The sequence below is a fragment of the Schistocerca serialis genome, chromosome 1, assembly GCF_023864345.2.
Source record: "Schistocerca serialis cubense isolate TAMUIC-IGC-003099 chromosome 1, iqSchSeri2.2, whole genome shotgun sequence".
In the NCBI taxonomy this organism is placed as follows: Eukaryota; Metazoa; Arthropoda; class Insecta; order Orthoptera; family Acrididae; genus Schistocerca; species Schistocerca serialis.
The window spans coordinates 36,289,710-36,315,098 of record NC_064638.1 but is presented as its reverse complement, the minus strand read 5'-3'; the positions used below and the strand labels follow the sequence as shown (position 1 = coordinate 36,315,098).

Genomic DNA, 25,389 nt, shown 5'->3' with positions numbered 1-25,389 from the left:
CGTCTTGTCTTGGTCTCTGTGATTTTCTTGTGAGCCTTGTTGTAGTTTCTTTGTTAACTCTTCTTTTTCTTGAAGAATATTGATGTTAATTAGTTAAAAACTGGACATCAAACTGACAAAATTTTGTCATCATGTTATGACATTGACATAGATTTTATTGAATGACAAACATACTGAGTGGGTATGGGTGGTAGGTACATTATCCCCAGTAGTCGCCAATTTATTTATGGAAGATTTTGAAGAAAAGACACTGAGGATGGTGTTTTTAAAACATGCCTGTTTTTGGAGGTACATCAGCGACATCTTTGTGCTGTGGCTACATATAACAGATGCTCAGAATTGTTTCCTGTATCATTTTCATTGCTTTCATTCCAGCATCAGTTTCACAAGGAAGATGTATTGGCCTACAGAAAGGGTGATGGGACTCCAGGGCATGGTGTTTGTCAAAAACTGACATAAACAGGGCTTACATCATCTCAGATGCAGAAGCTTGACACAAGAGCTGGAAAACTGTAAGCTCAAGTTCAAGCAGAATGGTTACGCAGACAAATAGCTCTGTCATGCCTTTGAGTCTGAACATTCACTAGAACCAGTAGAAGATCGATGGGTTTCCTAACGTGCTGCGGGCCTCTTCAAGGACAGGTAGTATTTTAAAAATACACTTGGATCAACCAGCCAAGGTTAAAGCATTCCTTGGCTTGGTGAAAGATGACCTAGGACTGAGGATGACCAGCATGTTCCAAATCTTTTGCCATTGTGTCCAAACAATAGATTGTCCCGACTATAAATGTATTGAGCACCATCACCATTTGGGATTATTGCAGCCTGAGAAATCTGCAGTGGCGGAGCACTGTCTTATGAAGGACCACGTAATGTTGTATAATGAAAGACAACTGTTTGCCTATGCATCTAACTGTTGGGCCTATGTTTTAAAGGAGCAGCTGAAATTCGACTACCAGACAACAATATAAATAGACACAACGGTTACCTTTCAACTAAAATTTGAAACCCTGTTTTATCTGACATTAAAAAAACAGTGGTTTTTGTCTCAGTGGCAGAAAGTATTGACAGTGGTACTCTGTAGTGATTCACTGTTTTTACCAGCTTACACCAATGTGGTTCTGTACCTTCACTTGTGTCGGGCAGCAGTGAGAATTTCTGGTGTGCACACTGTTGGTCTCCCACAGCGTATTAAAGTGCTTGGTAAGCCTTGGTAAGCCCTTGGTATGAATCAGTTTTGTAATGATTAGAAGACAGTTTTCTTATGTGGTAATGGAGGTCAGATGAACTACAGATATATTGTATCTGTTTGTTTATTTGAAGCCCAGAAATCTTGTACTTTGTAGCCACAAAGATATGGTACTGATGTTAATTACATGTCTGTACATTATATTTGCAAACAACAGCAAATGTTTAGTAATGACAGCGATAACCGAACATTTATCTTAAGCAGCTAAATAGATTAAAATGTACATGAAGATTCAGGACACACATTGTGCAAAATACTGCAGTGGCTACAATAGCATGAATGGCTAAAGACTCTCCGTCTATTTTAATATCCTAAAATATAGAAGCTACATGATGATATCTTAATAGGACTTGTTACATATAAGTGCAGGCATATTATTTCTGTATACCTCTACAAAGCAGTGACCATTATAAATTCTACCTTAAGTGGGAGGAAAGCATAAAAAGTAATTATCTAGATGATCAGGCTGCAGACCTGACAAAAATATCATTAGTTAATATGCCAGGGAAGTCTACATAGTTTCATGAGTTTTACTTGCCCTCAGAGGTAAAAGCTTCAGAAAGAATTCATTGCCATGCTGTTCGATGAAGGTATCATGCTTATAATAAAAGTGCTGGCTAGCACAAGAGATTTTCACATGCTAATGTAAAAAATACTATGTTCAGAAGCAACCTTTGTGATAATCATGCGGTTATTAGCAATATCCAGCACTAACACTGAAAAACCAGATGATACTAACAATACCACTGACTTGGTGTACTCTCTTAGTTGTAAATAGAGCTCTGCCGACACTAAGAACATGACTGTAGTGTTCTTAGCTACTTCGTGTTGACTGTATGCCATTTGACGATAAATACATAATAGTGGTCCGGCATAATAATTTTATTTTTAAAATATACCCTTCTCAGATGATATGTTTTAATAGTCTTGAAATTCGTGAGATTTGTGCTGCAGAGCACCATGTATCTAAAACATTTCAGTGTTCTTTTACAAGTATTACATTTCCTCTCTATTAAGATTATCACTCCTTTTAAAGCAGTATTCAGCTAAAATGCACTTACAATGTCCACATTGCTAGTGGTATGTGCTGATGTTGGCAATTTATTTATGTTGGTCACATTCAATTGGGTGATAGTCTGTGGAAGCCAGTGGTAGCCAATGATAATCAGTGGATCTAATGACTTCTTTTGGTGAAAGATACTAATTTGACTTCTTTTGGAGAAATATACTAATTGATTACATTTGTTTTTGAAATGGAGAGTGGAAAGAAAACTGTGCTGAGAAGAGCGAGCAGTAGTGAAGCCTGAGACTCACGTTATGTTGGAATGTGACAATTTGGTTGTGAGTTGGTGAAGCCAGCAAATCTCATCACAGTAATATAACTGCTATAATAGATTTATGTGTAGTGTAGACCGATTACAACTTTCATCATTATAATAAACTAATTGTGTGTCTTATTTCCAATCTTGCCAAACATGGTTAAGTTCTAAACTACTGGAACAAAAATATCAGCTAACTTTATTTGTGAACCATGGGAATTTACGAATGAGCATTGTGACTGACTACTGGTTCTCAGTTTGCCATATTCAGTTCCCGTAGCTCATCACGTGAGATGTTACCAATATCGGCATACAATGCAACAGCCACAGACAGCATAACTGCACTTTTACCCTGTATTCTTTGTATGTTTCAATCTGCTTCTTATCTATTTCCTCTTAATAGCACCTCCGTAGGCACAAACCATTGCACGCTGCTCCAAGTTATAACTTTAGCTCAGCCTTTGCTACGAATTTTGAAATTTATATTTTATAGGCCACAAGAAATGAAAGGTTGTGGAAATCTTTGTTTTGTGTCAGTCACAAATAGGATTGTTACATAATTTATTCTGAATTACATTGTTCTTTGAAACTTCAGTCTTCCCCCCCACCCCAATTTTCTGTTTGTTTCCACTTATCTTCAGTGGATGCGTTTATTCTCATGGCTGGGGAATGTTCTTATATGGAAATCCAAAACTTATGTAGATCATAAGCTCTCTTACATTCTTGAGCAGTACCTGCATTAGAAGCTAAAATGGATAACTAAATCAAGGAATATTTACAATATATGGTTTTTTGTCGACATATGTCCACACACCTGCAGTCTATTATATCAAGGGACCGATGACCTCAGCCGTTTGTTCCCATAAGACCTTACCACAAATTATTATTATTATTATTGTTATTGTTGTTATATCAGTCGGACTTGTTTCCAGTTGAAGTTGGTGTCATATATCCTCATTTTATCCTTCCTGGTTTCTTGAAGACAAGGCTGAAGGTATAATATTTCATTTTCTTGGAGATAATACTGGCTAATGTAGCCAGTGTAACTCTTTCCATGTCATCTGACAAAATTGAGGAAGCTATGTTTCATAAAGTGTGGTCATTATAGATAATGGTAAAGTTTTGTCCTACAGTAACTCATGAATGACAAATGATAGAATTTAGAAGCTGCTTGCATTGTGTTGGTGATTTTACACTTTGTGGTGATGTCTGAACAGAGAAAGCAATCGAAGTATTTGAAGTTGTCTACTATGTTAATTTCCTAATTACCAAACTTCAAGGGGATTGTTTAGGGATTTCAAGTTACTGACAAGCAAGCTGTTTTTGTTGTGTTGCAGATCTTTTCCATTTTCTGAAACTCTATTTGCCAGTGGCCTAGCATGTCATGGATAGCTTTCGATTCTCCTCATATAAAGTCGTGATCGAAAAACAAGACTTCTGCAATGTGATCTTAACTGTTTTTATTACTGCATCCTTTATAATTGTGAAGAGAAGAAGTGATAAGCAAATTCTTTGTTTGACTCTCTTTGTAATTTTAAATCTTTTTGTTGTTATTTGAATACAGCTCTTTGTGTTACAACATACTTACATTATTTGAGATGCGAATTGACGTGCCACTGTTTTGGATTTCAAACATTCTATTATGTATTATTGCCCATTATGCTGGAAACAACTGCACTGTGGTAATTAAAATTTATTTATAAATCCTACCTATAGCCACAAAAATAAATTTATTGAAAGTTACAAATTGTCACCCTCGAGAATCCATGGATCAGTTTACAGATGCTTTGGCTATCATATGGTTTCTTGCTTCAGAGTGACATGGAAAAAATGAATGTAACGTAACATAGTTCTTAATTACAACACACATGGAAACTATATGGTATAAAATGTTTGTATCAAAGTCACTCACATACTGATAACTAGAAACCAGATTATATGCATCATAAAAACCTTAAAATATGCTTGCAAATATGCATGAAAAATGCTTAAAAATGAATGAAAAGTGTCAAAATATGCAAGGTCAAATAATAATAAACATGGTAGTTACTGCATGCATTATTATCTCAAAGTCGAACCTGTGCATATCAGTTATGAGGAAGAACGCTGGCCACGCAAAAAATCGGTACATTTAGAATGCTGATATCATTTTCTGAATACTTTGTGGTAGATGTTGGGAAGGGGGCCTTTCTGGGATTATTTTCTAAAAATTTACAAAATGGGGATGCATACTGTGTTTCAAGAATTGTTCCTTCTTCGCTATTGTTGTTGGTAATAAACGGATGCGTTGCGAGTGAGTTGCAGTGAAACAGTCGATATGTGCAGGACCATCTTTGAGATATATCACACACAGAGGGATATGCTCAAAAAATTCATAATATTTTATTTAAAAAACAACATACAATCATGATTTTTTTGAACAGTATTAACTTTTGATTAATACTGTTGGACCAAAGCATCATTTAAAATTTATTTTACATTTTTCTACTATTGTAAACATCAGTGACCAAGTACTGTTCCAAATGTTTGGTAGTAAGTTTGTCTTCGTTCACTCTAAACATTTTTATAAACAGAAAAGGACCGTTCTACATCAATTGAGGTAACTGGGCAGTACAGTATTTGAATTTAGGTGCTCACTTACTGTTTCTCATAAAAGTTCACCGGTTCCATTAATGAAACTATCAAATAACCCCGGGGTTATTGTTTTAAATTTTTTCAAACTTTTGTTGAAGTTTTGTTGGGAATACTCCGGCAATGTTGACTTCACTAGAATAATTTTATTCATTAACTGAATAGATTCATTCAATGCCAAACCTTGAGTTTCAAGCTTTTTAATTCTTGCAGATAAATGGGAAAAGTGAGTGCTAATCACAGCAATGTCTTTTTTAATACCAGAATCATTAAAAGCCTCCTTGCACTGGCAAACTGCCAAAGTCTGTGTATTATCGAAGTCGTTTACTACCCATTTAATGGCCTCGAAATGTTCATTTTAAACAACACAGCTTTGACTCATGTACCCCAACGAGTTACCACTGGTTAGGGAGGTAAAGGCTCACTTGGTAGTTTCTATTTGTAGGTCTTGATGCGAGGAGCCTTTAGAAACACTTTCTTTGTGGATGAAATCAGTTTATTTACATTCAAAAACGTGGAATGTACTTCTTCAGCAAGGTGATGTACTCCGTGAGCAAAGCACATCACATGAATCAAATTGGGATAAAATACTTGGAGAGCTTTTCCTGTTTGAATCATATGGGTAGCAGCATCTGAAATAAACACAAACACCCTTTCATCGGCAGAAGATTCTGGAAATATTTTACTAATACCCTCATTCACGAATCTGACGATCGTAGAATGATTTACTTTTTCAAGTTTTTTTGCAGACCGCTAAATAGGAAGAAGGGGGCTCTTCTTTTAAACCACTAACAGTTAAATATTGTTCCTATGTAATTTTGACGCAATGTTGATTCATCTGCTTTATTTTGATTTAAGCAATATTTGCGCAGAAAGTCTTTGAGGATAGGGTTTGCAAGTTTGTGAAGAGAAATATTGCTTGCAATGAATGCTTCACATAGATCTATGTTAAACCAGCTTTTTAGGTTACCTTTGGATTACCTTTTTTGTTACCTTTGGACAAATCCCTGCTTTTCCAACTAGCTGTTGTCAGAAGTTGTTGTCATGGTCCTTTTTTCTGTATTCCTGTGATATGAAGACTTGTCTTTACATGCTGGTCTCTTGGAAACCTCTCTCTCTCTCTCTCTTTTTCTTTTTCTTTTTTTTTTTATTATTTTTTTTAAACGTTTTTCTCTCAAACTCAACAATATAAAACAATTCCATCATATGTACCTTTTGCAGGATGGTCAGCTATCCATGACTCGATGCTTTTTTTTCGGGCGGCATGGCGCACAACACGTTACACACTACATTTCATAAACACGTTCAACTGTGTACAAGTAAATAGAACACTAAATTGAAACAATGGACATGCGTCTAAAAGCTTGCATAATTTAATTTAATTGTTGCTGACGCCTACAGTATGACAGCGGAGGGGATTAACCGTGGGCACAGGAGCATTGACTCTGTCTACCTGTTCCTGTTCCTCCTCTGTAATGATTTTGTTAGGCAGTGGCCTCTCGGTTAGCAGTGGCATACAGTTCTAGGTCGCAGCCAATCTGAGAGATATCAAAACTAGATTGAGCTAGAGACCGCCTGTCTAAATTTTTAAAATATTGTAAACATAGAGCAAAAATATGCATTGTCACTAGTTTTTAGTTAAAATATGCAATAACTGGTGAAAAGGAGCAAAATATGCAAATGCTTATGCAACATGCAAATGCATATAATCCAGTCTCTACTGAGAACTGTGCCCCTTTGGTGTCAGTGAAGCACATAGACACTAAATTTGCATTTTATTTAATGAATATTCATTGGTTGAACTATGTTTAACATATTCTCTGTAGTCATATTTGCACTGTCTTATATATTATCTAGTTTGGATTCATTCAGACCATTCTTGACAAATGTTGGGTTTTCACAAATGAACACACATCAAAAAAAGTTTTGCATCACCCCGGTTTCCAGAACTCCTGAAGATAGACATTGACTGTGGATATTGTATCACAGACACAGTCCGTTTGACTGTTCAGAGATGTCACTAAACCCTCCCAAAGATATAAAAAACCATGCACGAGCAGCGCCTATTAGACGGAGGGGGTCCGACAGTCGATCAGTTCCAGTCATTCCACCAGGAAGGAGGTGCACGGCACGTGTTGTCTGTAGTTCAACCATACCTAGATGATCAATACTGCAGTTTGATCACATTCGCATTGTTACTTTTTGCCAGGAAGGGCTCTCAACAAGGGAAGTGTCCAGGCGTCTCGGAGTGAACCAAAGCGACGTTGTTCGGAAATGGAGGAGATACAGAGAGACATGAACTGTTGTTGTCATGCCTCGCTCAGGCCGCCCAAGGGCTACTACTGCAGTGGATGACCGCTACATACAGATTATGGCTCAGAGGAACACTTACAGCAATGCCACCAAATTGAATAATGCTTTTCGTGCAGCCACAGGATGTTGCATCACAACTCAAACTGTGCTCAATAGGCTGCATGATGCACAACCTCACCCCCGATGTCCGTGATGAGGTCCATCTTTGCAACCACGACACAACGCAGCACGGTGCAGATTGGCCCACAACAAGCCGAATGGACTGCTCAGGATTGGCACTATCGGACATGCCTAGGATAGATTAAAAAGGGCTGTTATGGACAATGTGACCCACCAACCACTCTAAGGTATCTACGCCAAGTCGCCGTTGAGAAGTGGGACAATCTGGACCAACAGTGCCTTGATGGACTTGTAGATACACTCCTGGAAATGGAAAAAAGAACACATTGACACCGGTGTGTCAGACCCACCATACTTGCTCCGGACACTGCGAGAGGGCTGTACAAGCAATGATCACACGCACGGCACAGCGGACACACCAGGAACCGCGGTGTTGGCCGTCGAATGGCGCTAGCTGTGCAGCATTTGTGCACCGCCGCCGTCAGTGTCAGCCAGTTTGCCGTGGCATACGGAGCTCCATCGCAGTCTTTAACACTGGTAGCATGCCGCGACAGCGTGGACGTGAACCGTATGTGCAGTTGACGGACTTTGAGCGAGGGCGTATAGTGGGCATGCGGGAGGACGGGTGGACGTACCGCCGAATTGCTCAACACGTGGGACGTGAGGTCTCCACAGTACATCGATGTTGTCGCCAGTGGTCGGCGGAAGGTGCACGTGCCCGTCGACCTTGGACCGGACCGCAGCGACGCACGGATGCACGCCAAGATCGTAGGATCCTACGCAGTGCCGTAGGGGACCGCACCGCCACTTCCCAGCAAATTAGGGACACTGTTGCTCCTGGGGTATCGGCGAGGACCATTCGCAACCATCTCCATGAAGCTGGGCTACGGTCCCGCACACCGTTAGGCCGTCTTCCGCTCACACCCCAACATCGTGCAGCGCGCCTCCAGTGGTGTCGCGACGGGCGTGAATGGAGGGACGAATGGAGTCGCTTCTCCTACACTGGCCGTACACCACTGTTGATCGTCGAGGGGACACTGAATAGTGCACGGTGCATCCAAACCGTCATCGAACCCATCGTTCTACCATTCCTAGACCGGCAAGGGAACTTGCTGTTCCAACAGGACAATGCACGTCCGCATGTAACCCGTGCCACCCAACGTGCTCTAGAAGGTGTAAGTCAACTACCCTGGCCAGCAAGATCTCCGGATCTGTCCCACATTGAGCATGTTTGGGACTGGATGAAGCGTCGTCTCACGCGGTCTGCACGTCCAGCACGAACGCTGGTCCAACTGAGGCGCCAGGTGGAAATGGCATGGCAAGCCGTTCCACAGGACTACATCCAGCATCTCTACGATCATCTCCATGGGAGAATAGCAGCCTGCATTGCTGCGAAAGGTGGATATACACTGTACTAGTGCCGACATTGTGCATGCTCTGTTGCCTGTGTCTATGTGCCTGTGGTTCTGTCAGTGTGATCATGTGATGTATCTGACCCCAGAAATGTGTCAATAAAGTTTCCCCTTCCTGGGACATTGAATTCACGGTGTTCTTATTTCAATTTCCAGGAGTGTAGTATGCCATGACGAACACAGGAATGCATCAGTGCAAGAGGACATGGTACTGGGTATTGGAGGTACTGGTGTGTACAGCAATCTGGACCACCACCTCTGAAGGTCTTGCTGTATGGTAGTACAACATGCAATGTGTGGTTTTCATGAGCAATAAAAAGGGCGGAAATGATGTTTATGTTGATCTCTATTGCAGTTTTCTGTACAGGTTCTGGAACTTTTGGAACCAAGGTGACACAAAACTTTTTTTGATGCGTGTAAAATAAGTGTATGTTATCTATGCTAGCAGTACTCTGTCTTCCCATGTTATCTGCATACATGTCTGTATGCTGTCTCATTATTGACCAAGCCCTGATGAAGCATATTATTTAAACTATTCATTTCCTGTTTTACTACTAAGTTCACAATTTTTTTGCCTTTTTGTTTGATTCCTGATCAGTCATAAGTTACGGAGCTTGTTACAGTGACGTGATACCATAAGTGACTATCTCAGATCCATAATGGTTTTCAATTGTTTTGAAGTGTTAGCAAATGAGTGATGTCAAGTAACAGAAGTTACAGTGGGATTGGAGGAAATATTAAAGACAGTGATTTCAGAAGCTAGAATGAATAATTCACCCTGCAGCACACTACATGTGGTTGTGAAAGTCCTCGACATTTAAAATTGTACAGGCAGTGCATGTATTGTATGCTCACGTATGGTTTTAATTTTCCAGTAAATTTTTTTTCAGTATCTACTGTACGTACAATCATTATAAGTGGTCCATAATAGTGATTAGTGGTATTTAATTTCCAGGAACATTTGTCCCTTGTACGGAATGATTTGGAAAAGCTGTATGGTGAATTGACAGAACTTGCATGTCTAAGAACACTCAACATCCGCCATAATAAAGTGAAAAGCTCTGGAATCCCAGCTGATTTGTTTAATCTTGAAGAGCTGACCACACTTGACTTGAGTCACAATAACCTGAAGGAAGTGCCAGAGGGTCTAGAGAGAGCAAAAAGTTTACTTGTCCTTAACCTGAGTCATAATCAGTAAGTATTTGCTTTAGGTGTTTGCATAACTGCATTAGTTTGAGTTAATACTATATATTTAAAACATTTTATTTGAGTCTTTTCATGATGCATACTTGTTCACAATTAACAGTTTTTGTTTGACAAACTTTTCATATGTAATAATTAGTTGTTTTATTCTAATATCTTTCATTTTAAGTTGGTACAAAATTCATAGTGTTTTTGTTTTGCATGTTACTACTCCTGTTGCTATGAGTTTATGTATTGACTGTCAATTTTTATTTGTAGTTCACTGTTACTGTTTGAGTTTATGTATTGTAATTTTGTGATTTTGAGTTAGTGAAGTGAACTGTGGATGCTAGAAACTGGGGAGCCAAGTGGAGAAATCTGAACATTTCTGACATATTCTTCCGTTTGAGTTCAGTAGAGGGGTGACAGCACTAGAGTCGGCCAGAAACATTTGTGCTGTGTATGGGGATAATGCAAGTGGATAGTGTGGAACAAGGAAGTGGTTTTCTTGTTTTGAAGAGGATCATATTGACATTAGTGACTCTCCATGTTCAGGAAGACCGTTGGGGTTTGATGATGATCATTGAAATACATTAATCCACAATGATATACATCAGTATACTCGAGAACTAGTAAATATGATGAACTTTGATAATTCCACCATCATGTGACGTTTCCATGCAATGGAGAAGATTCAAAACTTGGTTGTACGGGCACCACATGCTCCGAGCCACAAACATAAAAACCAGTGGGTGGTCGCATGGGATTTCTGCTTGCCCGCCATCAACTGGCTCATGAACAGGACCAACCATTCCTCATGAACAAGAACAACCATTCATATCCTTTATTGTTACTGGTGATGGGAAACAGTGCCTTTGTGCTAACATAAGAAAAAGAAAGGAGTGATTGAACTCAAACAAAGCAACAACTCCCTGTACAAAGACCTGTGCGTATCTACAATAGATAACACTATGCATCTGGTGGAACAGTAATAGCGCAGTGTACTACAAATTGCTTCCCCCAGTTGTAACCATCAGTACTGACATATATTGTCAACACCAAGATGTCTTGCAGATGCAGTACTAGAACAACAATCAGGAAGACTGTGTGAAGTGCCGCTCCTCAGTGATAATGATCGCCTGCTTTCTGCTACACTGACAAAAAACACTGTGCAGGAGTTGGGTTGGGAAGTTATTCCAAACCCACTGTATTCACATGATCTTGCACCGTTAGAGTTTCACCTTTTCCACACACTATTGAATAACCTTCAAAGAACTTTTTTCTGGATGAAAATGCTCTCCAAACATGGCTCGACAATTTCTTTGCCTCAAAACCACATGATTTCTACAGTTGTGGAATCAAAAAGTTACCACAGTGATGGCAGACTGTTGTAAATAGCGAAGTAGAATATAATGTTATTGATGGCTAAAGTCTCTGATGTGGGGATCTGTTGTGTTTATTAAATTTATGGATAAATGCCATGGACTTATGCACCAACCTAATACATTGTGATAATTTCTCTTTTCAGTTGATTGATTGTAAGGGTGAGAAACTTTTGCCTCTAAGTCTCCTTTGTAATTTCTCTCACTTCAAGATTTTTCCTTAACATTTATGTTATTTATTTCCATGTTTGGGATCCTGTCTTTAATTTTATATTTAACATGTCTTGCTTAATTTATTAGCTTATAATTTCTAAGTATCTCTTATACGAAAGTGAGAAATATTTTATTTATAACTACAATGGAAATTCCTGGATCGCGCAGTGCATAAAATAAGGAAAAGGCAATCATTCACCAATAGTAGATCGATGCACAGAGCACAATAACACATAACAAGCTACAGCATTCACACCAGCTTTCGGGCACTAGCTCTTTATCTAGCAATAGAACAGTAATGCAAGCTAGAAGAAGAGCTCGTGCTTGAAAGCCAGTATGAATGCTTTTTTTTCTGGTTACTGTGCTCCTCGCATCGATCCGCTAGAGGTGAGTTGTTGACTTTCCCTTATTTTATGTACTGCTAAATATTTTGTTTATGAGTTGAAGAATTATAATTTTCAAAATAATCACAACAGCATTTTAGGCATCTCTTCCATTTGCCCATGATTCTTTTTATTCCTCATTCATAAAAATTATGTGACTGCTGGAGGCATGGTTACATTAATCATTTGTGTATCCAGTGCAAACTTGCACCATCTTGAATCATTCTTCTGACTACCAGAAAAATGAAAATTGCAACATGATGCGTGTAGGGCATAAAGCATAGTCACTCTAATATCTATGCCACTTTTTCTTTATTTTCTTCTTTTTTGTCCCTCTTTCCCCAGGAATGGCACAAAAGTGCATGAAAGGTTACGGAACATCAAAAGAAAGCAATTGATTGACCCATCCTGATAGCCACACTTTAACTTGCTGCTTCTGGTGTTCTGGGAAGTCTGCTGGTTCTAGATCAAATTGTCCTGGTGGATTAATGATGAGGACCAGCGTGGCAGCTGGCCTGGATGTGATTTTTAGGCAGTTCCCCACATCTGACTAGGTAATACTGGGCTAGCACCCGTGTCTTGACTCCACGCTCCTACATGAGATAACACTATTGGCAGACAGTTGGGGTACACACATTCCTTCCCAGAGGAGAGGGGGGAAGAGGTCTGGGGTGGGGGGAGGAGGGGATTAGTGATGATAGGAAGGACATACTGCCACTCTCTACCATTAACACTGGTAATACCAGTAATTAATATGCTGACCCCATAAAGATGTGGGATAAATGACCAGGGAAAAGAAGTAGAACAAATCCATTAAGACGGAAGGGATCTTCACACGACATTCAAAAGTTGTTAACAAATTCATTGTCACTTGGATTTTTTCTAGCATTCGTTCACAGAACTGTCATCACATCAGAAGAAGTAGAAGAAGAAGAAGAAGAAGAAGAAAGTAAAAATTATCAGTTTGTAATGAATTCATGCATTAGTAGACTGTATTAGTCAAAGGAAAAAACGAATATGATTTTACCATGTGTTTGGCAAATGTGTAAGATTCTGAAGGTGTTGTCATGTCGTATTGCACTGCAAGCTGGTTGCTTCCTGTAAAACAACATTCACAAACACTTTACCATCCAGTGTGTGACATTCATGACATACAGGATGCAATGGAGAATGGCTTTTTCTTTGTCTGCAAATTACTACTGGTCTGAAACTTTGAAAGATGAATCTTGGAGCTAAGCCCGCATCTCGTGGTCGTGCGGTAGCGTTCTCGCTTCCCACGCCCGGGTTCCCGGGTTCGATTCCCGGCGGGGTGAGGGATTTTCTCTGCCTCGTGATGGCTGGGTGTTGTGTGCTGTCCTTAGGTTAGTTAGGTTTAAGTAGTTCTAAGTTCTAGGGGACTGATGACCATAGATGTTAAGTCCCATAGTGCTGAGAGCCATTTGAACCATTTTTTTCTTGGAGCTAAGCATAGACCAACACACAGTTATGTTATACACAATTGAAGGGAAAGATTTTACTCTAACTGTGTATTACTTTTTGCACATATATTATCAGAAGTATCCTAATTATTATTAGATAGTTTATTTTCATTAATTCATACTTAAAAAGCATTAAATAAATGTAAAAAAAAAAATGTTTGCCAATTGTGACACATTAATGAACACATAATGGAGCCAGTTCTTACATTAATTTTTGGGGCCATGTCATTTTTCATCCATCACAAGGAGAAGATAATTTGACTTTTCTTTGCCCATGATTGCTACAAAACAAAATGTAATGCCTTGCCTCAACATTAGAAATATGGTAACTAAACACCAGCTTCAGTTGTGTTATGTTTTACAGTCTTAACCAGTTTCATGTAGTGACTAATAATCATGAAATGTTGTACCTATATTGGAAATTCTTACCAAACCTTTGAGTCAGTTGAAAGAACAGTGGGACTCAAAAGAGGAAAGATATGGAAGTCCTAAAATCTCTCTACCAATGTTAGTTGTTATACTTTGTCAGAATTTAGTCATTAGACTGATTGATGAGTAGTGGGGCTCCAATCTGTAGATCAGAATTGTTCCTAACAATGGCCATGTGCCCTAACAAACACCTATCACAGTTAAATTTTTGATGAAAAGCTTATACAGTTAATGCGGAGAAACTTGGAAATAAGAACAGTTCCTGTGTAAGTTTCACTAGAGTTATTTTGTAAACACCAGTTAATTGTTCTTATTAGGTTTAAGTCATACATATTCACTTTTGAAATCACAATACTGCTTTTTTATACACATAAGTCCTATACCATAGACATGCGTTTATTGATTCTCTCTGAATAAATCACTCTTGGTTGCAAAATTTTTTTGTAAATTTCCTACACTTATTGCTGTTACAGACATACACTTAAGCATAAAGCTTAATTAAACCCAACACAGTTTGGTCTGTTGTACTTCAATGGGAATGTAAAACTTTGCCAAAAGTCAGTATTTACAGAACACTCTTGATTTTAAGTACGTTTTGTGCTGACCATACTATATGAATCTACTTCGGACTTCACCACCAAAATACAATGTCATTCACTGCCATGGCAGTTTCCATTCTATAAAGGTTTTCAGCACGTCACATCTTGCATCTCTCAAATATTGAAAAAGAAACACTTTTAATTGTTTGCACCAAAGCTGCTACTTATTTATTGTCTAACTAATTTCAGGCTTTCCCCATTTTCACAAACCAGCATGACACACAATGGAACTCCATCAAGTACAAATTCTCCAATATACGAGGGTGGTTTGAAAAGTTCTTGGAATGGAATAGAAAAAAAGTACTTAGATGCTGAAACTTTTTTATTTTTCAATGCAGTCTCCTTGTAGATTAATGCACTTGGTCCATCGATGTTCCAGTGCCTTGATCCCATCTTGAAAATGAGTTTCCTCCTGTCCTGCAAAATAGTTGCCAACTCTGGCTATCAATTCTTTGTTTGAAGCGAATCTTCATCCACCAAGAAAAATTTTCAGTTTTGGGAAGAAATGGAAGTCTGATGAAGCCATATCAGGTGAATAAGGTGAGTGTGGCAACAATTCGTACCTTAGCTCATGTGATTTTGCCATGGCGATGGCACGTGTGTGGGCGTGCATTGTCTTGTTGGAAGATGACTTCCTTCCTTGCCAAACCTGCCATTTTTTCACCTATTTTTTGTTTCGATTTGTCCAGGAGGTTAGCATAGTATTCTCCACTAATTGTTTGCCTAGTGGGGAGATAATCTAGAAACAGAATCCCCTCCGCATCCAAGAACACTCATGCCATGACCTTTCGCACTGAAGTAAATGTCTTTTCTTTCTTTGGTGGTGGAGAATCAGTATGTTTCCACTGCTTTGACTGTTGTTTTGTCTCTGGGGTATGGTGGTGCACCCAAGTTTCATCTGTGGTCACAAACCAGTGCAAAAAATCTTGTTCATTTCTTCTAAAACGGGCCAAACATTGTTCCGATATGTCCATTCTCATGTGTTTTTGATCCAAAGTCAAGAGTCGTCGCACCCATCTTGCAGATAATTTTTTCGTTTCTAATTCTTCAGTTAAAATGTGCTATACCCTTTCAGATGACATCTGGCAGGCGTGAGCAATTTCACGCGCTTTCAATTGGCAATCTTCCATGACCAATTTGTGCTCTTTTGCAATGATTTCTGTAGTAGTGACACATCGTGGGTGACCACTGCGTGGATCATCATCTAAGCTCTCCCAACCAAATTTAAATTCATTTGTGCACTTGGCAACAGTTGAATATGAAGGAGCAGAGTCCCCCTGTGTATTCTGGAAGTCGACATGAATGTCCTTTGCTTGCATACCTTTCTTTATGAAGTAGTTGATCATAGCTTGAATCTCCATTTTTTCCATCTTCACACATCACAATGTGGGAACAACAACATGGCCACGTCACTGCCACAGCTCTCTTCCAAGAGCACTAATGTGGCATGTCTTTACAGGCAACAGTCCAATGATTATTACGTGAAGAACTCGCTGTGCTAGCACTGATCTCTCATGGTGATTCTGAGAACTTTTCAAATCACCCTCGTGTAAGAAATATCATTGTCACATGAATGAGATCTGGTGATGATGAAGATCTTAGCTAAATCTCCAGTGTGGTGACATAAACTGATCTGTCAATGCCAGGTATATCCCAGATACAAAAGTATGTGGCTTGTGAAACTTTGCAGGTCTTGAAGTAGTCAGCCAATAAATAAACAGCAGCTTTGGATGCAAAAAATTAAAAATGTATTTTCTTCAATGTCCAAACTTGCATTAGCCATGTGGCATCCCAAAGAGAATTACCAGTGGGAAAAAAGGTACACCATTCCAACTATGTGGAGCCTATGTAGTACACTTAGAAGCAGCAGAGCAAGTTTTTGACTAGTTAGAACATAAGTATAGGTGCATAAAAAACTAAAGAAAAGCATAGGTAATAACAGAAATCGTAAAATATGAAATATAGAGTTAATTCAATTTGGAAAAAATATTCATCAAATTGAGAGATAACACTAAGGTGCAAGGGAGTTATGGGAGAGAGACATGAATAACAGTAATATACTAAAGACTAGTGTGAGTTGAGACTGGGTAATTTAAAGCTAACATCAGTGACACAGGATTCTTCTGATTCAGTTGATAAAAAAATTGATTTGAGAGATGTGAATGAGAGAAGATATTGTTGCATAAGCCTTGCCTTCTTTTTACTCTAATTTTCAAGCTAACAAGTTTTAAGAATCGGGTGTAATTAAATGTCAGGAAATATGGGTGTAGAAAAGTACTTTACATAGAAAATTTGTAGGAATGTGTAGGCCCATTTATTGAAAATATTCTTCTTGACTTCGCCAGCTGCTTTCCAGATTCTTTTTTTATGATGTCCATAATGTTTCTGTTCATTTTATGCTAGATATCTTACTTTTGTGGGATAGTTTTTATTCCAGTTTCCATTTCAAAGTCATAAAGTCATGATCAGAAGGTGCATGGAAATCCCTGTAAGTCATCTAGATTCAGATTTTCATGATTTCCGTAGATTGCTTCCAAATAAATGCCAGAACAGCTCCTTTAGCCAAGCTAGGCCCCCATTCAATTCTTCCTACACCTTTGTTGACATTAAGCTTGTACTCCATCTTTAATGATTGTGACTTCTATGACGTGTTAGTACAAGCGCTGTTCAAAAAGTATCCAACTTTTATTTATAAAATCAATCATTATTTAGTTGCAATTGTTTTACACTAGTCATCTTCAAGGTAGTCCCCTTCAGCTTTTACACAACTCTCCCAATGCTGCCAGCACTGCTTGAAGCATCACTGGAAAGCCTCTTTTGGTTGGTCTGCAGCTGCTCCATCGAATTCTGCATAATGTCTTCTCTGTTTTGAAATCTGGTCCCTTTTGGGGTCTCTTTCAATTTAGGGAAAAGACAGAAGTCACTCAGTGCTAGGTCAATAGAATAGAGAGGCTGACAAATCACAACTGTCTTGTGTTTTGTCAAGAAACTCTGAAGGGTTGCATTATCATGGTGAAGGTGCTAACTGCTCTCTGCCCACAATTCCGACCATTTGCACGTCAGTGCTTCATGAAGGTGTCACCAAACCTCTTGGTAGTACTCCTTATTGACATTACTACCTTCTGGGCTGTACTTGTGGTGGACCATGCCGTTGGAGACAATAGAAGTTAGCATGACTTTCACATTGCTGTGGACCTGTCTCCTTGATTTGGTTCTTGAGGATGACGAATGCTTCCATTACGATGAGTGGAACTTGAGTCAGTATTACTACTCAAGGCACATATTTGTTGAAAGCACTGATGATGGCTGTTAATCAATTGAAATCTATTTGCAAAAGTGAATAAATAAAACATGATTTTGCAACTGGTTACTGCTTATTTGGTAATTTTATGGTTTCCGGTTGTTGCACAACTTGGGAACCACATGGAGCCCACCATTCATGAGTGGAACTTTGTTTATGGGCTGTACCCATAAATGCAGGACTCATCACTTGTGATCACAGCGTTAGGAAAGTTTGGATTACTGTTCACAGTATCCAGCATGTCCTGTGTGATTTCTGAATGAAGTTGCTCCTGCACGGTTGTTTGTAACTGTGGCACTAATTTTGCTGAGTTCCTCTGGAGGTCCAGGTGTTCCATTAAAATGGAATGAATAGATACAGTACTAATTTTAATCTTATCGGCAAGTTCTCTGATTGTGATTCATCGATCTTGCATTGCTAGGATTCTTACGTGATCAATAACAACCTTATTTGTGGATGTTAATTGCCTACTTGAACGTGCTTCACTCTTCATTGATGAGCGGCCATGTTTGATATGGTTGTACTACTCCTTTATCTGTATGGTACCCATTGCTTCGTCCCCAAACACTTTATGAATTTTGTGGATTGTTTCAACTTCAGACTCACCAATCTTAAAACAAAATTTGATGCAATAATATTGTTCCACTTTTTCTTTCATTTTGTCCACAGCACAAATTCAGTTGTATACCACTTACATGTGTTCATTTGTTAATATATAGCCAGTGACTTGTTGTTTCCATAGTCATGAAAAAAAATCAGGCACACGCACTGCATACGCCTACAAATGTTCAACAACAAAAAATAAGGTTGGATACATTTTGAATAGCCTAAATACTTCATTCCATTAGCAGAAATATAACATTTATATATTCCAGTGAAAAATATGTAGTGGACAATAGGTGAACGAATGTGTAAAGTTGAGTCGTGGAGTTGGCTGGTCAATAGGAACTAATTAATACTGAGTACACATACACTTACACTGAACCAGCATTGCAGCTTTATGCCTATTTTAGTGTTGTGACCCAATGAAACTACTTTCATCCATCTGTAACTGTGGGATCTTTGATTGCTCGATGAGGTGGCATGTAGGAACTGTAACTAATGAAATATTGGTTCACTTTATTACATTAATGAATAAAAGATTTACTTAACTTCAACAGACTTCTTTGCCACAGGAATACTGTATAATTTACAACCATCATTGACTCTAAGAGCATCACTTGATGCGCTAAGTGTAACAGACTGTTCTCTTGAGGTACAAAATTCATCATTTACAACAGTAGAAGTACAGGGTCTACGTAATGCCTGGAACACTTTCAATTACAGTAGAGCGTCTGTTATCCGATGTAATTGGGGGACATGGGTGTTCGAAAAACTGGTTTGTTCGGATAATCGAACTGTGCATGTTTATTTGCCAAAAAGAAGTACTGTACAGTAAATTTATTCATAAAATCCTTCAAACTGCGTGGAGCGGCACGCCTCAACTCTAAGCTGGCGCAGCTGTTGCTACTTCTACTGCCAGTGCTAAGCCGACAGAAGTGTGCCGATTGTTGAAACACAGAGACTGGCGGCTTGGCCGCCTTGTGAAGGCCCCATTGGAAGCAATGTTCCGCCAGCGGTGGCCCAGTGCGGCGACTACTATGGGGAACTTGGTTTGGGAGTGAGGGGGATGATGGGTGGTAGGGTGGGAGAGTAACAGGTGCGAGCGAGTACACAGTTCAGTTAAGCGGTCGTTCGGTTGACCGACGTTCGGATAATCGACGCTCTACTGTATTTATTGCACAAGAACCAAACATTGTACAGATATCATAGATATGTCATTTTGAAGAGAAACCCTGAAAGTTTTTTTTTTTTTTTCATGTATACTGCCACAGCGTAGTTTGGTAACTTTCCTATAGTCAGTGCTAGTCACAAACATGGCGAATTCAGGTGCGGAGCAAGCTTTCTGTGTGTTGGAGTTTGACAAAACAAGTGTGCTACAGCTGTTCAATGGAAGTTTAGAACTAAGTACAGTAAGTAGCCACCAACATCTGTACATTTACCGCTGGCACAACAAATGCGATACGACGGGTTGCTTGTGCCGGACAAAGAGAAGCGGACGTCCCAGTGTGAGTGAAGTGAATGCGTAGTGCGTACGAGAGACATTCCTAATGAGTCTGCATCGTGCATCCCATGAACTTGAAATGGCTCCAATGACAGAAGCTGTCTATGAAACCATTCAAGTGCAGAAGCCCAATGACGATGACAAGGACAATTCGCAGTTGGAACAATTGATTGAGGATGGGGATGGCATTGTTGATCGCTTAATTTTTAGCGACCAAGCCACTTTTCACAATAATGGGAAAGTGAACAGGCATAATTGTCGAATATGGGGTACAAAGCATCCACACGAATGCATTGAATTTGAGCATGATTCCCGAAAGGTAAATGTTTTTTGTGCCTTATCACATCGAAAACTGGACGGGCCATTCTTCTTCGCGAAGAGCACTGTCACTGGATATTTCTACTTGGACATATTCCAGCAATGGCTGACGCTTCAAATGCAACCTGACTCTCCATTCATCTTTCAGCAGGATGGGGCTCCACCCCATTTTCATCGTGAAGTTGGTGGGTACCTGAACACGGAGCTGCAGCATGGATGGATCGGCTGTGCTACAGAAGGGGGCAGCTGTTTCACGAAATGGCCTCCCCCATCATTAGATCTCACTCTGTGTGACTTTTTTTCTGTGGGGACACATTAAAGATCTGGTTATGCACCGCCTCTGCCACGTGATGTTGCAGAGTTCTGGGAGAGAATACGAGAAGTGACTGCCACAGTTGACGACGCCATGCTGCTATGGGCATGTCAAGAATTCGATTACTGTATTGACGTCTGCTGCCGGGTCACTCATGGTTCGCATATCGAATGTTTGTCAAAAAAAAGAAAAAAACTTTCAGAGTTTCTCTTCAAAATGAAATATGTATATATGTATGACTTCTGTACAATGTTTAATTCTTGTGCAATAAATAATTGAAAGTGTTCCCAGACTTTATGTACACCCTGTACATCTGAAACTTGTACAACTCAATGGTCGTACACTGTGATGTTGACTGCTTCAGAGAGCATTACAAACTGACAGGAGCACTTCTGTGCTTGGCTTTATGTTGACCTCCGGTGCAATAATGCTGCTGTGCAGAGAGGGGAGGTATGGTGTTTAGTAGTGCCTCCCATCAGTTGTTGTGGATTGCAGTGAGACCTCAGTAATGTCTGTGGTATCGATATATGTTGCCGAGTTTAGTGTGGCTTGCATTCACAATGGTCTGCCCGTCACGTCCAAATTCATCCATCATGGATTAAGTCATGCAGTAACTGCTATAACAGCAGGATGAAAACGATGGATTGCTGCACACCACACAGAGGAGGTGTTGAGTTATAGACAGACACAATGGAAAAGAATTCTACAAATACTTCAGCTTTCAGACAATGTCATTCTTCATTGTGCTTGTCTCTGACTCAACACCTTCACTATGTGAGGAGTAGCAGTCTGTCCATTCCATATTTTTATTATTCCATTCTGGATTTTCCATTGTATCAAGTAACTGCAATACTAGAGGAACATCCTCTTGGTCCCAAATTATTTTCCCAAGAATAAATTTGCTGTGATACATTTTCACATCCTTGGAAACTTTTTCCCGAGGCATAAGCTGTTTAACAGTATCCGTTGAATATTTTGGTATAACTGAAGTTATTTCTCTCTTTTACAGTATAGACACAATTCCAAATCAGTTATTTATGCAACTGACAGATCTCCTTTTCTTGGATCTGAGTTCTAATAATTTGGAAACTCTGCCTCCACAGACACGGAGACTTGCAAATTTGCAGACACTAGTGTTAAATCATAATCCACTGGGACATTTTCAGCTAAGGTGAGTAGTTTGCTTCGGTTTTGATGTAAAGTAGTATATAATAATTTGCATGCCTCAGACATAATTGGGTGCTAAAACAAGGAAGTTAATCAATGATTAAAAAAAGTGACACTGGTTGTGTAGTTTTAATAACATTTAATTGCCACGGAGTAAATATGAAAAAAAAAGCCATTTTGAACTTATAGGTGATTAAAAGCAAAATTATAAGTGTAGGACAACCATAATGTAAGCAGCAAGGAAATGGGTAAATAAATTGCCTTAGAATCAAGTTGTAGCTTTTTTACTGCAGATTTACTGTACTTATTTCATTATTTTAAAAATAATGTATTGAAATTCATTCTGTTAAAGTATAATATATAAAATTATAGTTAAGTGATTAATATTTTTCATTTGTGTTTTTTTTCTTTCCATATTCCATTTGTCATTAGGTCAACATGTGCTTGTAGATATAGAGATGCATTGAATCTTAAGATCACTTTGTTTTACTCATTATTATTTTACAGGCAGTTACCATCATTAATGAATCTGGAAACTTTGCACATGCGAGACACACAGCGCACATTAAGTAATATACCATCAAACCTTGACAGTCTCACAAATTTAAGGGACCTGGATTTAGCACAGAATGCATTACCGAAGGTTCCTGAAGCCCTGTATGCTCTCCCAAACCTAAGAAGATTGAATCTAAGTGATAATGAGATAACGGAGCTTTCCCAGGCTGTTGGTAATTATTTTTCCTACATTTGTATTCTGATGTATTATGGTTTCTGGAATTAATTAGGACTTAGAGAGTTTGCACAATGGTGTTCCCATAATATGTTTTTATTCTAAGTTTGTAACAGCTGTGTAATAATATATAGGACATACTTGTAAATTAAGCAGGAATATTGTTTTGCATGTTACTGACAGATATATAAACACACTACGTGAGTTAAGTTACGTGCATGTCCAACATCTAGACATTCCCTCTTGTCTGTCAAATTTCGTCAAGCTGTACAGTTATTTTTCTCAGTTTTACCTTACAGTGATACAGTCTTTAGACTCAAAGAAGTTTTTATCCATCTGATGCAGTTTCTCAATTTTGTTTTTTCACGACATTGCGGTGTGATTTGGTTTACTTCTGTCTGGGACAGCTGCAAGGGTGGAAATATATGCACTATCATTCTTGGATTTAAAGTTTGCTTTCCAGATAAAGTAATTTCAATTTATAGTTAATTTATATATGATTTTGTTGATTTATTGATGTATTATTATGTTGCAAAATGTGGATTCATACATTTTGTTGTAATTTTAATTTGCTATTTGATTTTTAAATTTTCTAGATTTGTGGCAACATCTTGAAACATTAAATTTATGCCGGAATAAATTAACAGCATTGCCAGCCTCATTGTGCAAGATCAACACACTCAGGAGGTTGTATGTCAATGACAATCAGCTTGACTTTGAAGGAATTCCATCTGGGATTGGGAAACTGAGTAGTCTCGAAGTTTTCTCAGCTGCCAACAATCAACTTGAGATGATACCAGAGGGTTTGTGCAGGTATACAATGAAGTATTGCTGTAATATGTGCTACTACCATTATTAATTTTCATATAAAGAAATGTTTTGTATCACATTATTCATTCCATGTTGAGCTTAACTGTCTCTGGAATAAGCTTCTGAATATTGGAGGGTTTACTGAGCTGTTCTTGTCACAACAATGTTGAATTTCTCTTGTAAATCTGTTGTTGGTGACATTTAAATCAAACTTGTAACATGACATTGAGAAGCTGCTGTACACACAACTGCGTTCCACAGTGGGACGTTCTCCCTTTAAATGGAAATGTTTTGATTAGATCTGATCATTACGTTTGTGAAAATCAACACAAAATACAAATTACAGTAATCAGTCGCCAACCACTGTCTGGACTTAAGTTGAAGCAAAAATGGGAATAATAGAACAAACAGCCATTGCAAATGACCATAGCAGCTACACAGTGGACACTTCAAAATACTAAATAATGACTAAGATCAAAGTTTAGGATCTGTTCTACTCAGCTGAATACCTGATATGTCCTGCATTGCAGGACCGGAATATTAAACTCATTCTTGGCTCATGATGGAGTGCTAAGGGCTTGCTCCAGCTCTATTGCAGATTGCCCCAGCTTTGCAGTACTGCTGGGATTGGCCCACCTAAAAATCAATTCAAACATTGTCTCAAAGTCTGAGATGACTTAATGTTCTCAAATGATAGGATAAGCTGGGAAAAGGGCCTTGGCAGTGTACTTAAATGCAAACATATTTTTCTTCACCCACAGGAGATTAAGCAGAAATTATCTTATAGCAGCTATACAAGAAACTCAGTACACCATACAGATATGTACAGAATCAGACATTTGTGGCTGTTTCTACATAGGTGAGATTGGTAGATCATTTGACATCAGATTCAAGGGACACCTGGTAGCAGTAATAAACAAAACAAAAATCACACATCAGCACTAGCCACGACCTAAAAGAAACAAACCACCATGCTACTAACTCAAGCATCAGTATATGAGCATCCTACATATCCAAACTATAGGGAAAAAGCCAGACATCCTGGAAACATTCAGAGTAGACAAACACCTAAGAAAACCTGGTCCATCCTAAATGGCATTTGAAACAGCCTACATTTTAAAATATGCAGACACAACATGCATGCACCCCCCCCCCCCCCCCCCCCCACACACACACACAGAGAGAGAGAGAGAGAGAGAGAGAGAGGTGCTTACATTGTACTCTGCCTGGGATGCATTTTTCCCTTTTCACTTCTTTATAATACAACCAATATATGCGAAGTTCGAGTGATTTAGATTGTTAATTTTTTTTTTAAATGTAGAAATAAATGAAAGCTTCATTTATTGTATTTAGTGTTACAGAAAAAATTCATGCCTATGTGATCAGTCATCAAAAGTGTTTTTGGACAGATTTGTGAATATTAACAAACTAAATTTCAAACACTGTAATGATCTGTCTCTGATCAAAAATGCAAAGTTACTTCTAATTGCTTGTTGACTGGTATTGCCTGCCTGATTACTGTATTTTGTCTTTCTATTCGATCTTATATTAACTTTAGTAAATAAGTATTGTGAATGTATTAGAACATTGCAACTGTTGAAATTGAATATAATTTGTAATGAATTAGCTGCAACTAGTTGCTTTTATAGGCATTTATTTTTCCATGATGACATTTCAAACTGCCTGGCACACCGTCTTCAGATATTTACGTATCACAAACATTATTCCTTTCTATTGACGTCGCAGAATTTTGCAACATAGGTTTTTAAGACAGCTGATGTGGAAACCTTGTATGTAAAGAAACAGTGTTGACAACATACATGTAAATGTAAACATCTGAAAACAGGTTGGATATAAGATGAATATACTCTCAAAAACTTATGTTTTGAGGCATAATTTGTTGGTGCGTGGTGTCAGGAAAATGGTACCATTCATA

The 25,389-nt window shown here is 38.7% G+C and overlaps 1 protein-coding gene and 1 non-coding gene across 2 annotated transcripts in view; both read left to right on the top strand.

The window, feature by feature from the left end:
* LOC126461247 (protein flightless-1) overlaps positions 1–25,389 on the top strand; it is a 205,424-nt gene that overhangs the window by 7,490 nt on the left and 172,545 nt on the right. The window contains exons 3-6 of the mRNA XM_050095980.1: positions 10,000–10,238; positions 21,756–21,917; positions 22,421–22,641; positions 23,240–23,456. Coding sequence (XP_049951937.1) covers positions 10,000–10,238; positions 21,756–21,917; positions 22,421–22,641; positions 23,240–23,456 — 839 coding nt within the window. The remainder of the gene's footprint in view (positions 1–9,999; positions 10,239–21,755; positions 21,918–22,420; positions 22,642–23,239; positions 23,457–25,389) is intronic.
* LOC126423744 (U2 spliceosomal RNA) lies at positions 23,897–24,094 on the top strand. Its single transcript, XR_007576157.1, has one exon. It is a non-coding gene; the product is annotated as a U2 spliceosomal RNA (small nuclear RNA).